At 38.8% G+C, this 13,636-nt stretch overlaps 1 protein-coding gene across 2 annotated transcripts in view; it reads left to right on the plus strand.

Annotated features, from left to right (window-relative positions):
• Window positions 1–13,636, plus strand: part of tln2a (talin 2a) — a 47,379-nt gene that overhangs the window by 30,970 nt on the left and 2,773 nt on the right. For both annotated transcript variants that reach the window (XM_052561656.1, XM_052561657.1), the window contains 33 exons: window positions 101–235; window positions 584–712; window positions 847–949; window positions 1,243–1,451; window positions 1,700–1,819; window positions 2,044–2,241; window positions 2,321–2,460; window positions 2,548–2,641; window positions 2,740–2,829; window positions 3,232–3,354; window positions 3,474–3,617; window positions 3,729–3,890; window positions 4,002–4,142; window positions 4,228–4,409; window positions 4,525–4,657; window positions 5,647–5,748; window positions 5,824–5,994; window positions 6,084–6,230; window positions 6,352–6,453; window positions 6,561–6,680; window positions 6,768–6,914; window positions 7,055–7,224; window positions 8,383–8,566; window positions 8,689–8,814; window positions 9,748–9,864; window positions 9,979–10,164; window positions 10,275–10,382; window positions 10,481–10,586; window positions 11,441–11,565; window positions 12,523–12,648; window positions 12,774–12,836; window positions 12,923–13,105; window positions 13,266–13,391. In XM_052561656.1, coding sequence (XP_052417616.1) covers window positions 101–235; window positions 584–712; window positions 847–949; window positions 1,243–1,451; window positions 1,700–1,819; window positions 2,044–2,241; window positions 2,321–2,460; window positions 2,548–2,641; window positions 2,740–2,829; window positions 3,232–3,354; window positions 3,474–3,617; window positions 3,729–3,890; window positions 4,002–4,142; window positions 4,228–4,409; window positions 4,525–4,657; window positions 5,647–5,748; window positions 5,824–5,994; window positions 6,084–6,230; window positions 6,352–6,453; window positions 6,561–6,680; window positions 6,768–6,914; window positions 7,055–7,224; window positions 8,383–8,566; window positions 8,689–8,814; window positions 9,748–9,864; window positions 9,979–10,164; window positions 10,275–10,382; window positions 10,481–10,586; window positions 11,441–11,565; window positions 12,523–12,648; window positions 12,774–12,836; window positions 12,923–13,105; window positions 13,266–13,391 — 4,512 coding nt within the window. The remainder of the gene's footprint in view (window positions 1–100; window positions 236–583; window positions 713–846; window positions 950–1,242; window positions 1,452–1,699; window positions 1,820–2,043; window positions 2,242–2,320; window positions 2,461–2,547; window positions 2,642–2,739; window positions 2,830–3,231; window positions 3,355–3,473; window positions 3,618–3,728; window positions 3,891–4,001; window positions 4,143–4,227; window positions 4,410–4,524; window positions 4,658–5,646; window positions 5,749–5,823; window positions 5,995–6,083; window positions 6,231–6,351; window positions 6,454–6,560; window positions 6,681–6,767; window positions 6,915–7,054; window positions 7,225–8,382; window positions 8,567–8,688; window positions 8,815–9,747; window positions 9,865–9,978; window positions 10,165–10,274; window positions 10,383–10,480; window positions 10,587–11,440; window positions 11,566–12,522; window positions 12,649–12,773; window positions 12,837–12,922; window positions 13,106–13,265; window positions 13,392–13,636) is intronic.

The following is a 13,636-nucleotide window of genomic DNA, read 5'->3' on the forward strand; positions in this document are numbered from 1 at the left end:
AGTCCTTTCACTGATGCTAATCACCTGTCACTCATCTGATAACATCACTCTTCTTTAAAAGTGCTCCTTGACTGCTAAAATGTCTAATTCCATGTTCCAGCCTGGAAGTAAGATGGTGTCTTCAGCGAAGTCATCTGTGCCGACTGTGACGGATCAGGCGGCAGCCATGCAGCTTGGGCAGTGTGCAAAGAACCTGGCCACCTGCCTGGCTGAACTCCGCACTGCTGCACAGACGGTACTGAATCTGTCTTCTCCACACATGTATTTAAGTAGAGTAGAAGATCCAAATTTAAAGATTGTCATTTACTTACCCTAGTGGCATTCCAAACCATGATGCCTTTCTTTTGTGGAACAAAAAGAAGATATTTTGAGGAATGTTGGTAAACAAGCAGTTTTAGTTCTCCTTGAAAAGTACAATTGAAGTCAATATGAACCGAAACTATTTGGTTACCAACATTGCTAAAAATTTACTCAGCAGAAAAAAGTAATGCAGGGTTTGGATTGACATGAGGGTGAGTAAATGACAAAATGTTCATTTTTGGCTGGACTATCCCTTTATCAAATCCTGTCATGTGATCTCTAGGCTCATGAGGCGTGTGGCCCCATGGAGATCGACTCTGCCCTTGTTGCTGTGCAGACGCTTAAGAATGAACTCCACGATGCAAAAATGGCAGCTTCCGAGGGACAGCTGAAACCTTTACCTGGGGAATCAGTGAGTTTAGACCCATTTAATATCAGTGATACTATTATTATTTTATAATTGAAAAAAATATATATTTTCAACATAGACACACTGATATTGTGAATTATGCATTCATTTGATGTGGTTTAATTTTTGTGGTTCAGTTGGAAAAATGCACTCAGGATCTAGGTGGCACATCTAAGGCTGTTGGTTCCTCAATGGCTCAACTGCTTACCTGTGCAGCACAGGGAAATGAGCATTACACAGGTAATACACCCACTCTTACATGCAAAACGTTTATTTGGCGAAATGGGAGCATATCTTGAAGCTCTGTTCTTTAATGTAAAGCTAATTATAATTAATAACCCTAGCTCTAAATGTTAACATTTTTGGAATAATAAAATCAATAAAATTATTCATTATATTTATATTTGAGGATGTTTCTAGAGGTTTTGTCAAATTAAGTTAACCTCCAGAGACAATTCAGTTACCTACAATATAGCTAAATAAACAAACGTACATGGTTCACACACACTCTGGTGAATTGTTTGTGTTTGCAGGTGTAGCTGCCAGTGAAACTGCCCAGGCTCTTAAGACGTTAGCACAGGCTGCGAGGGGTGTTGCTGCCACCTCATCAGACCCTGCTGGAGCTGCAGCCATGTTGGATTCTGCTCGCGAGGTTATGGAAGGATCAGCTAAATTAATTTCTGAAGCCAAGGAGGCGCTGGTTGCTCCTGGTGACGCAGAGATACAAAAGAGGCTAGCTCAGGTGAGGGGGGAAGAGAAGATGTCTTATTTGTCCTTTTTTTATTATTCACAACATTAACTTTGAAATGAGGAAGTCCACATACATTTCCTCATTGAGGAGCCAACAACATTAGCAGTGAATAAAAAAAAAAAGAAACTACGTTTGATCAATTACTGAAGTATTCATTTTCTAAAAAAAAAAAAACACATATATACATATATTTCTAAATCTATTTATATATGTGTGTGTGTCTCGGTTTTGTGTGTTAGGTCGCAAAGGCTGTGTCCCACTCACTGAATGCATGTGTGAACTGTCTACCTGGACAAAAGGACGTTGATATGGCTCTGAAAAGCATCGGAGAAGCCAGCAAAAAACTGCTTGTAGAGACGGTGAGCTACAAACAAGGACATCATTTTTAAAAAAAAATTTGTCATCACCTAAAGTGCTTGATGCTAATGCTAATTAATGAAAATGCTTCACAAATATTATAACTTGAAAATTTGTTCTATCCCTTAATGTACTTTCACTGTCCCCAGTATAGTGCATGCCATTATTATATGTCCTAATGTGTGTTTGGTAGCTGAATGTTTTACTTTATTTGTTTGTTTGGCAGCTCCCTCCCTGCAGTAAGTCCTTCCAGGAGGCTCAGAGTGACCTGAACCAGACTGCAGCCGATCTGAACCAGTCTGCAGGTGATGTGGTCCATGCCTCTAGAGGAACCACTAGCCAGCTTGCAGATGCTTCTGGAAAGTTCAGTGAGGACTTCGATGAGTTTCTGGATGCTGGCATTGAGATGGCAGGCCACACCCAGGTATGATATGTGGAGCATGAACATGAGAATGTGGATAAGTCTTCCTTTTCCTGAAATAAGTCATATTTGGTGGTTTTAGAGTAAGGATGATCAAATGCAAGTGGTTGGGAATTTGAAGAACATCTCAATGGCCTCCAGTAAGCTGCTGTTGGCTGCTAAGTCTTTATCTGTGGACCCTGCAGCAGGCAATGCAAAGAACCTTCTCGCTGCTGCTGCCAGGTACATCATGCCGTGTTTATTTATGCATGTTTTATATATGCTGCTGTTTCTGTATTTTTACCTTCTCTCTGCTGCGTGTTTATTCAGAATGGTGACTGACAGCATCAATCAGCTGATTACACTGTGTACCCAGAATGCCCCAGGACAGAGGGAATGTGACAATGCTCTAAGAGAGCTTGAGGTATTATATACAAACAATGCATACACTGCACACTATTAAGTAGTTTGTTTTATATTTGAAAACAAAAAGGGGATATCGTCTCTTTTTGTGGGTTACAGGCTGTTAGGGGACTTCTAGATAACCCAAACGAGCCAGTCAATGATCTCTCCTACTTTGACTGCATTGAAAGTGTCATGGAGAACTCTAAGGTAACAGAAACTATTATTGGAGGTTTTACTTGGAATACTATCAGGATTTTTATTGCAAACGTTTATTCAGTATTGTTACAAGTATAGAAACATTTTGCATGTTATCTGAGCACAAGTCAGCCCACAGGAATAAATTACATTTCAGACTATGATAAAATAAAAAATGGTTGTTTTAAATTGCAAAAATGTTTCTCAATATTACTGTTTTACTTTGTTTATGATCAAATAAATGCAGCTTTGGTGAACATAAGCATTTCAAGTATGTATCTCAAATACTAAACGGGCAAAACTGCTGTTATGATGCTGAACTGCAGTATTCATTTAGCCTGTTGATACAGTTAAATGTTGATGCATATCATTAGGTGATAACCAATCTGTTAACCACCTCTTTCTGATATATAGATTCTCGGTGAGTCTATGGCCGGGATCTCTCATAACTGCAAGACAGGAGATGTTCCAGCATTTGGAGACTGTGTGGGTGGAGCCTCTAAAGCTCTGTGTGGTCTGACCGAAGCAGCTGGACAGGTAAGACGCTACCCACTCTGCCCTTTAATATCATAATATGTTCACAACAGGTATACATTTGTTACCTCTGAACACTTTATGTATGTATCAATCATACTTGTTTTTTTATGTGTCTCTAGGCTGCTTACCTAGTGGGTGTGTCTGACCCCAACAGCCAAGCTGGACATCCAGGCTTAGTGGATCCTATCCAGTTCGCTCGTGCTAATCAGGCAATCCAGATGGCTTGCCAAAATCTTGTTGACCCAGACAGTAGTCCTTCCCAGGTAACATCCGATATTAGGCATGTAGGGTTTGGACATAAGCCCAAAACTTGTCTTCTTTAACATCTTCGTCTGCACTTTTAAGGCCAAAATATTAATATATGCATATTGCAGGTGCTCTCAGCTGCCACCATAGTTGCTAAGCACACCTCTGCGCTGTGTAATGCTTGCCGATTGGCCTCGTCTAAGACCGCAAACCCTGTGGCTAAAAGACACTTCGTGCAGTCAGCCAAAGAAGTGGCCAACAGCACAGCCAACCTGGTCAAAACAATCAAGGTTAAACCACTCGTCTTTATACATGAATCCAACTTTTATCCACTCCACTGACATCAAATGATTGTTCTCTTGCATCATATTCTAGCATTTCATTCTTCTCTCCCACCATAGGCTTTGGATGGAGATTTCTCTGAGGAAAACCGTGGGAAATGCCGTGTTTCCACAGCGCCGCTCATCGAAGCTGTTGACAATCTGACCACGTTTGCTTCCAATCCAGAGTTTGCTAGTGTTCCTGCGCAGATTAGTAGAGAAGTGCGAGGTTCTTCTTCTTTGGATTGTTGTTCATGATTATATCCTCCTTGTTGTTCATATTTATGTTTTTCTACTCACAATTTAGGGTTCTGCTGCACAGGAGCCAATCATCCAGTCGGCACGCGCCATGCTTGATAGCTCCACCCACCTTTTGAAGATAGCTAGGTCATTGGTTATGAACCCTAAAGATCCACCCACATGGTCATTACTAGCGAGCCATTCGCGCACTGTATCAGACTCCATCAAGAGCCTCATTACTGCGATCAGGTAACGCACATATACTCACAGTTTGTATGAGACCCGCAGAATAGAAATTAGCTACTATAAATGTGTGTTTTTTTTTTTTTTTCAATAACTTAAGTTTATATGGTTGATATTACAGGGATAAAGCCCCTGGCCAGAAGGAATGTGACTCAGCCATTGATAATATCAATAAATTCATTCGAGATATTGAGCAGGCCTCTCTTGCAGCTGTCAGCCAAAATCTTTCTCGTAGAGACGAAGTTTCATCTGAGGTAAATGTTTGTTTATACTGCAGCTACATATTTTTGTTAATGTTTTTTCTGGAAAATCGACAAATCAAAGGTGCTTTATGTAGGATTGACACTGAGAGGTTGAACTAGATATTGCAGTCCAAAGGTTTTTTTTCACCTTACCCCTAGTCCTCAGACTTGATGCATATGTAGTTTGCCAGATTGATGACACAAACGGGAACGATCGCACTTGACGATGAATGCAGTGAAATACACTTTGTGTTCTGCCAACTGGCAACCCGGGGTGCTGAAATACAATTGGGTAAACTGGCGGTGGGCAGGTTTCCCAAACCAAAACAGAGACCGACATTCCGGCCCGGAACGCACATTTTCAAAGGGGAATAACTGACTGTAGCATTGTTTTTCAGATAAACAATTATGTTAACTTAGCATGTTTCTTAAATATCTGCAAAAATGTAATGGTATTTTTATGCTTTAGTAGAGTCAAAATCTTACATACAGCACCTTTAATGTAGAAACGACATAAAGATGGTACTTAAATTATTTGTTTCTTTTAGTAGCATCTTTTTCCTAAGTATTTTTGGAAGAAGTCAAGTATCGCTGATACTGATGCTTCTATAGGATGGATATTTACCTATTTCTGATAATAAAATGAGTATTTATAGCCATAAAATTAAAGTAACATTTTTAACACTTAGTTGTCATAACATAAAAACACTTTTAATGTTAAGTGTTGTTAATTGATCTCTATATATGTCCATTATATTAAATGTCACATTTATCTGTGAATTTAATGTGGCGTGTATTTAGTAATTCTATAGTAATATAGTGATATTCCTGTCTCCGTCTGTGTCAGCTCTCTCTGTTTGAAAAAACTGTTCTGCATTTGTTTTCACAACAAATAAGAAAATTGCAAGTTAAATCATCTGTAACAATATTTTTATGTGAGGATCAGAAAATTACAGTGGGTTTTCGAGTCAGGAGTCCTTAACCATTATTGTACATTTCAGGCTTTGCAGGAGCAGTTAACATCATCTGTTCAGGAGGTGGGTCACCTGATTGAGCCGATTTCCACAGCAGCAAAAGGAGAAGCAGCCCAGCTGGGTCATAAGGTGACTAAAATTGCCTTTACAGTCTAAAATTAATTGTCATATATTTTTCAACCCTAATGCCTGTCTGTCCCTCAGGTCTCTCAGTTGGTCAGTTACTTCACTCCTCTGGTTTCCGCTTCTATGGGTATGGCTTCCAAAATCTTGGATCATCAGCAGCAGATGAACCTTCTGGATCAGACCAAGACTCTTGCCGAGTCTGCTCTACAAATGCTGTACGCTGCCAAAGAAGGTGGTGGAAACCCAAAGGTACTTCTCATTCAATCATTCATTCAAATAGTTTTTCTTCATAGAAAATGTCGATCTTTTAGCAAATTCATTATCTCATTCGTCTTCAGGCTGTTCATACCCATGATGCCATAGCAGAAGCTGCACAGTTGATGAGGGAAGCTGTTGATGACCTCTTGCTGACCCTGAATGAAGCTGCTAGTGAGGTTGGCATGGTCAGTGGCATGGTGGATTTGATTGCTGATGCCATGGGCAAGGTAATAACTTGCATACTTTTGCATTAAAACTGACTTAATACACATTGTAATTGACATTTTAAGTGTGTTTTAAATGATAAACAGCCATGTAACACATTTTAATGGTCTTATCATTCTGTAGTTAGGTGAAGGTACCCCACCAGAACCAGAAGGTTCATTTGTAGAATATCAGACCACCATGGTGAGATACTCCAAAGCTATTGCTGTCAGTGCACAGGAGATGGTAAGCAATCATAATCTTCTACACTTAATATGTTTCTTTGCATCATAAAGATTTATACATGGACTTTGGTGTCTAATATCACCGTATGCCTTCATTCTCTCTCTCAGATCACTAAATCAGTGAGTGCTCCGGAGGATCTGGGCAGTTTGGCCTCTCAGGTCACTGCAGACTACAGTCAGCTTGCAGTTCAGGGACGTCTGGCTGCTGCTACTGCTGAACCAGAGGAGGTGACCGACGTACACATGCGTAGTCATACTCTCTGTATTTCTCTCACACACGCGCATGCTGACCCTTGTGTTTGTTGGTGATTGTAGATCAGTTTCCAGATAAAGACCCGAGTGCAGGAACTGGGGCACGGCTGCATTGTGCTTGTTCAGAAGGCTGGAGCGCTGCAGATCAGTCCATCTGACTCGTTCACAAAGAGAGAACTTATTGAGTGCGCACGTGCTGTCACAGAGAAGGTGTTAAAATGCAGAACACAAAACCAAATCATATGCTTTTCGCACAGCTTCATGCCTAAGAGTTCATTGAGTTGAACTGTTGATATCTGTATATAGTAGCAGTGATTTTTTTTTTTTTAATGCAAGTTTGTTTTCTGTAGGTGTCTATGGTGCTTTCGGCATTGCAAGCTGGTAATAAGGGCACTCAAGCCTGTATCACTGCTGCCAGTGCTGTATCAGGCATCATCGCTGACCTGGACACCACCGTCATGTTTGCTTCTGCTGGCACACTCAATGCTGAGAACGATTCAGACTCCTTCGCTGATCACAGGTACAGTGGGGTTCAGTATGTAGTGCAATGGGGTTAATTTGTAGTTTGCAGTAAATGGTGAAGACCTGAAATAAAAATGATTGGCAAAAATCTAATATTTGGGATACATTGGGACAAAAAAAATCTGAATTTTTATTTTATTTATTTTATTTTGTGTTTTTAGCTTTTTTTTCCCATTTTAGAATTTCCTTAGTTTTTCATCTTAAAATCTTAGATGGCTGAAATTTTCGGTGCATCTTTATCAGTCATTGCAAAAAAGGGATGTGCCAATAGTTCCTTTGGGACAGGGGCTTAAATGTAAAAAAGGGGAACTTAAAAGGAGTCATTCAAATTTAAAAAATTACTGTTGTAAAATTATGGTCACATTTTATTTTAAGACCCAATTCTTCCATTAACTATGACTTTTGCCTCAAACTCCTAATTTGCTGCTTATTATTAATGGTTACTAAGGTAGTTAATGTTTAGGTATTGGGTAGGATTAGGAATGTACATAGAATAAGATCCTGCAGAATATGTGCTTTATAACTACTAATAAGCCAATATATTAATAATAGGCATGCTAACTAAGTTAATAGTGAGAATTGGGCCCTATAAATAATTACCAAAATTGTGTATGCATAATTATAAAAATAAAACCCTTTACATGTTCTTGAACTTGAACTGCTTACACTTCACACAATAGGCCTGATGGTGGCACTTGAGCTTCATTTAATCAACAATGATAGTTTAATCAAATGGTTAACAATATATCAATATGCAGTATGTGTCAGACTCTGGTTTGTGTGCATTTTGTTTCGTGTGCCTTCCTGTGTTTCCTTATTTGGTCATGTTCCTTTTCTCGTTTAGTTTAATTATAATTACTTTCACCTGTGTTTATTAATTATCCCTAGTATACAAGTCTGTGCTTTTGTGTTTCTACTTGTCGTCACGTTGATGTGGTCCCTGCTGTTTCCAGTGTTAATGTTCTCTGTGATCCGTGAATTAAAGACTGTTTGTATATTCCTCGTTCCTCAGTTTCTGTTAAAAAAAGAAACATAGAACAGCAAAGGAGATTGGTTACCAAAGAAAGCTGTCAAATATACAATTTAACAGTAAAAAAATTATATATATATATATATATATCCCCAGAATGCTACAATTGACTTTAATTGTTTTTAGGGAGAATATTCTGAAGACAGCCAAAGCACTGGTGGAGGACACTAAGAACCTTGTTTCAGGTGCAGCATCAAGTCAAGAGAAGCTGGCCCAGGCCGCCCAGTCTTCTGCCAAGACCATCACACAGCTTACAGATGTGGTGAAATTGGGAGCAGCCAGCATAGGCCCGGATGACCCAGAAACACAGGTGAGAGCTGTAGAGAAAGTGATGAGGACAGATGAGAAGTCAAACACAGCGATTTCCCAGCAGCCACATGGAAGTCATCTCTCTGGAATGCACATGTGTTATCGTCATTCATCTCCTCGTAGGTGGTGCTGATCAACGCAGTGAAGGATGTTGCTAAAGCTTTAGCTGAGCTCATTAGTGCCACCAAGTGTGCAGCAGGAAAAGCAGCAGATGACCCTTCCATGTTCCAGCTCAAGAGTGCGGCCAAGGTACGACTGTCAAAAACACTTCTGCATAACATAAATATTATTCTCCCTTTTCCACATTTTCTGTCATACCTCAAGAGCACAGAACTTGGTAAGAAACACTCCATCTAGACAGTTAGCTGTTGTAAATGTCTCTGAAACTGTAATCTCCCAGTTGTCCTTCAGAAATCTGGCTGCACGGATGGAAATGTCTCCTAACTCAGATATGAGTAAAAGTGTTCTGGTGAGAAGCTCATTCCAGTGTGTGCCATTAATCAGATTAATTATTAATAAGAAAATGAATGTTTTCTTCTCCATCACCTACTTTGATTCCCATTGCACATTCAGTCCCAAATATTGTGCAATAAAATGAACTACATGCTCTATTAATGGTATAGTTCTGCATGAGTTTGCATTCACTCATTTTTAGTATTCAAAAGAAGGTGGTATTACCAGTTTGACCTTAGATCAGTATTATTTTAGTATTGTTTATGTGCTGTATTAAATATTTATTGATATTTTGGCTTTTATTTTTGCATTTGCATTTTTTTTTTTTTTTTTTAGTTTTAAGTTGTAGTCATTTTGTTTATATAGATATCGAGAGAGAGAGAGAGAGAGAGAGGATACTGGTGCATATATACAATTTTGTAGATTTAATAATTTAGTTTGCCAATAAAACATTTCTAACATTTCTCTTCCTTTAATATTTGAATGATTTAATTTCAGGTTTATTTCAGTTTATTTCAGTCAGTGAAAACAACATATGTCTTTGTAAATTGAGAATATAGGAGAAAATAAGTTGTTGTCTATAAATTGCTGGTTTCTGAAGGGAGGCATCTTTGCAGTAGTGAACGTCGCCATCAGATGTTCTTCTGTAAAAGTTCAACTAATGATGGAGCTGGCAGTGGTATCCTCAGATGTGAAATGAAAATTTGTTCTTCATGTCTGTGTGTTCAGGTTATGGTAACTAATGTAACATCCTTACTGAAAACGGTGAAGGCAGTGGAGGATGAGGCTTCAAGAGGAACCAGAGCTCTGGAAGCCACTATCGAGTGCATCAAACAGGAACTCACAGTAAGTTGAAAACACAAGAAAAGAGTGTAAGCGCATAATTTTTTTTATCATGTCATCAATTCCCTAAACTGACCTTAATTTGATCATTTAAATGAACGATTGTGTCGTCATCAGGTGTTTCAGTCTAAAGAAGCCCCTGAGAAATCAACCACTCCAGAGGAGTTCATTCGCATGACGAAGGGCATCACCACAGCCACCGCCAAAGCTGTTGCAGCAGGAAACTCTGCCAGACAGGAAGATGTCATCTCCACAGCAAACCTCAGCCGCAAGGTCATAGCCGATATGCTGACCACGTGCAAGGTGTGTGCATATACTTGTTTTCTGCCCATGTGTCCCTCTATGCTTCATCATCACTGGATTATCAAATGTGTTTTTGGTGCAAATAACAGACTCTAATATTTGCCCCTCAGCAAGCTGCGTATCATGAGGAAGTGAGTGAAGAGGTCAGGAGCAGAGCTCTGTTATATGGCACTGAATGTACCAATGGATATATAGAGCTCCTAGAACATGTCCTACAGGTACAAACACAGTCCTTTACACACACAATGAATCTGCATGTTGCTTTCATTCAGGATTGGTCTTAACCAGAACTGTTTCTGGCTTCTGATTATTTCAGGTCTTACAGAAGCCAACAGGTGACCAGAAACCGAAATTGGCGACGTTCTCTAAAAAGGTTGCTGCAGCCGTCACTGAACTGATTCAAACAGCGGAGGCAATGAAAGGTAAGAGATATAGTGTAAGACACACGTTCCTTAAGACACAAACATGTTCACTCTGTGTACTTTGGGGATACTTTGGACTTACTGTGCTGAGTAAAGTTTCCTATTTTTTCCTGTGTCGCTTAAGATGAGGGTGAGTACCTTACAAGTCCCTTTAAGGCAAGTCATGTCACTCGGCGGACATCTTTGAAATGCCTCTCGGGCATGCAAATGCAGCTCCTATCTCTTTGAATGGGGAAACAACAGATTCTCCAAAACTGTTCGCCAAGCTTACGAATAAATTTCATATTTGAAATCGCCAATGAAATCTGACAAACTGTATCATGAAGTTGTTTATTTTGCTCAAATAGCGTTATAGAAAGCTTATTTTTCAGGCTAGGTCAGCCAGTGTGCATGTACAGTCTCAGAGCCCTGACTGTTTCTATAGCAACCGGGGTCTGACTTACCGATTAGCGATTGGTTCTTTTGCTGAGAAGGCGGGGCTTCAGTCGATAGAGCGGCCAAATTGAGTGTTGCATTTTCCCCCATTCAAAACTATACGAGTGACACGTCTTGGGAATTTTATAGTCTTTGGTACCGTAAGATGCCAGTATGAAATTATTCCATCTTTCCAGCCTTCATTTTGAACTTTTTCTTATTTAACCACATTTGTGTCTTGTTTATTTGTTTTGTGGGATTTCATTTGTGTCCAGCACTGTGACTGAATTAATTTCTCTCTGGCTTGCTTTGTTTTAAAAAAAAAACACCATTCATTTTTTATTCACCTGCTGACACCCATTCATTTATTGCAGCATGCCACACTGAATTGATCCCAGGCCTTGCCAAACATTAGTTAAATGTGTGTATTGTGTATTTAGGCACTGAGTGGGTCGACCCTGAGGATCCTACGGTGATCGCCGAAACAGAGTTATTGGGAGCTGCGGCCTCAATCGAAGCAGCAGCCAAGAAACTTGAGCAGCTCAAACCAAGAGCCAAACCAAGGGTAGTGTACATGATTAATACACTATTTAAAGACTACACTAATGGATTGTAAGGGATTGCAGTGCTCTGTAATATTTGAAATTATGTGTATATATGCGCTAGTGGCCAAAGTTTTAGAATTGTTCAGATTTTTCCAATGATTTTGAAAAAAAGTCTCTTATGCTCACCAAAGCTGCATTTTAATACGTACAATTTATTCCTGTGTTGGAGAAGCTGAATTTTCAGCATTACTTCAGTCTTCAGTGTCACTTGGAGCTTCAGAATTCATTAAGAATTTATTTAGATTTTAATTAAAATTTTAATGAAATGGAACTCAATAGAAAACAGTTCACACTATGTCTGTTTTTACTGTCTTTTTTTTGTCTTATCAGCCCTAGTAAGCATAAGATACTTTCAAAAACATAAAAATTGTATACATTGTTACCAGTAGTGTATTAATGTTTATTAATATTATATATATGATATATATCATGTGCATTTGTAATTTATAATAAATATAAAACGTTTATATGTTTGCATGTGTTTATAGTATCAAGGAATTCCAAATGCCACAATAAATTTGTTGTGTGTATGCATTAGCCAATAAAACATTCAAAATTAAACACAGCTGTGATTAGATGTAGTGTGTAGTAGAGGCCCAAAGACTGCACTAAGCAACTCAAAAAGAACTGTAAAACTGAGACACATGCACTGAACTTATTATTTTTGCTGTGTAAGACAAACACATACAGTGACAATACAATAGTAACACATTTAATGACAAAAAATTGCTGCCATCAGTTCTTGATAAAAAAAAATCCATTATTTTTCCCTTTTTTTTGTATTTTGCCCTTTTTTAACCACAACTACAGTATATACAGTCTAATACAGTGAGACAATTTCTTATAACCTCCTCAAGATGTTACAAATGCATTTTCCATTATATATATATATATATATTTTTTTTTTTTGTTTGCAGCAAGCTAATGAGAATTTAGACTTTGAAGAGCAGATTCTTGAGGCAGCCAAATCTATCGCCGCAGCCACCAGCGCTCTTGTAAAATCAGCTTCAGCTGCTCAGCGAGAACTCGTAGCCCAGGGCAAGGTAAGAAGACATGGCATGTTTATTAATCAGTCCATAAAATGATTATTTATAGCAACCGTTTTTTGAGTTTTTCCATTTACTCCGTTTTTATAGAATAATAACATACTTTTTTTCCCTTTCTGAAGGTGGGAGCCATCCCTGCTAATGCTGTGGATGATGGACAATGGTCCCAAGGGCTAATATCTGCTGTAAGTCCTTAAGGATTCAAAGTGCAGATAAAATGTCATCATGTTATATTCCTTTATGACTTTCAGTTTTTTTTCATGCATTACAGGCACGCATGGTTGCCGCAGCCACCAGTAGCCTCTGTGAGGCAGCGAATGCATCGGTCCAAGGTCATGCCAGTGAAGAAAAGCTCATCTCTTCTGCCAAACAAGTGGCTGCTTCCACTGCACAGCTGCTGGTGGCGTGCAAGGTTAAAGCTGAGCAGGATTCAGAGGCTATGAGGAGGCTACAGGTATATATAGTTAATCAAAGAAAAATACTAAATTCATTCTGATATTTAAATGGTTACTGCACTGTACATGTTCACATATAAACCTAGGCTTACATTACTGCCTTCACTGAACATGAACTTCATAGGCACATTTCATGAACTTCTTATGTGTTATCTGCAGGCTGCAGGCAATGCTGTGAAACGGGCCTCTGACTGTCTGGTTCGAGCGGCCCAGAAAGCTGCTTTCAACAAGGCAGATGATGATAATGTGGTGGTCAAGACCAGGTTTGTAGGAGGAATTGCTCAGGTAAGATTTTAGGCTGAATTCTGTCTATGGTTGATTCAATAATAATTAGTTAATAATAAATACATAATTCTATTGCTTATTAAAATAATATTATTATTTAAGTAATAATATAATATTTTTGTTTGTTGTGGTTGTTGTTAATAATAGTAATAAATATATTTGCGACCCTGGACCACAAAACCTTTAAAGTCTTAAGTGTAAATGATTCGAAATTGAAATGTGTATATATAATCTGAAAGCTGAAT

This window comes from Carassius gibelio, chromosome B7 (assembly GCF_023724105.1).
Source record: "Carassius gibelio isolate Cgi1373 ecotype wild population from Czech Republic chromosome B7, carGib1.2-hapl.c, whole genome shotgun sequence".
Lineage (NCBI taxonomy): Eukaryota > Metazoa > Chordata > Actinopteri > Cypriniformes > Cyprinidae > Carassius > Carassius gibelio.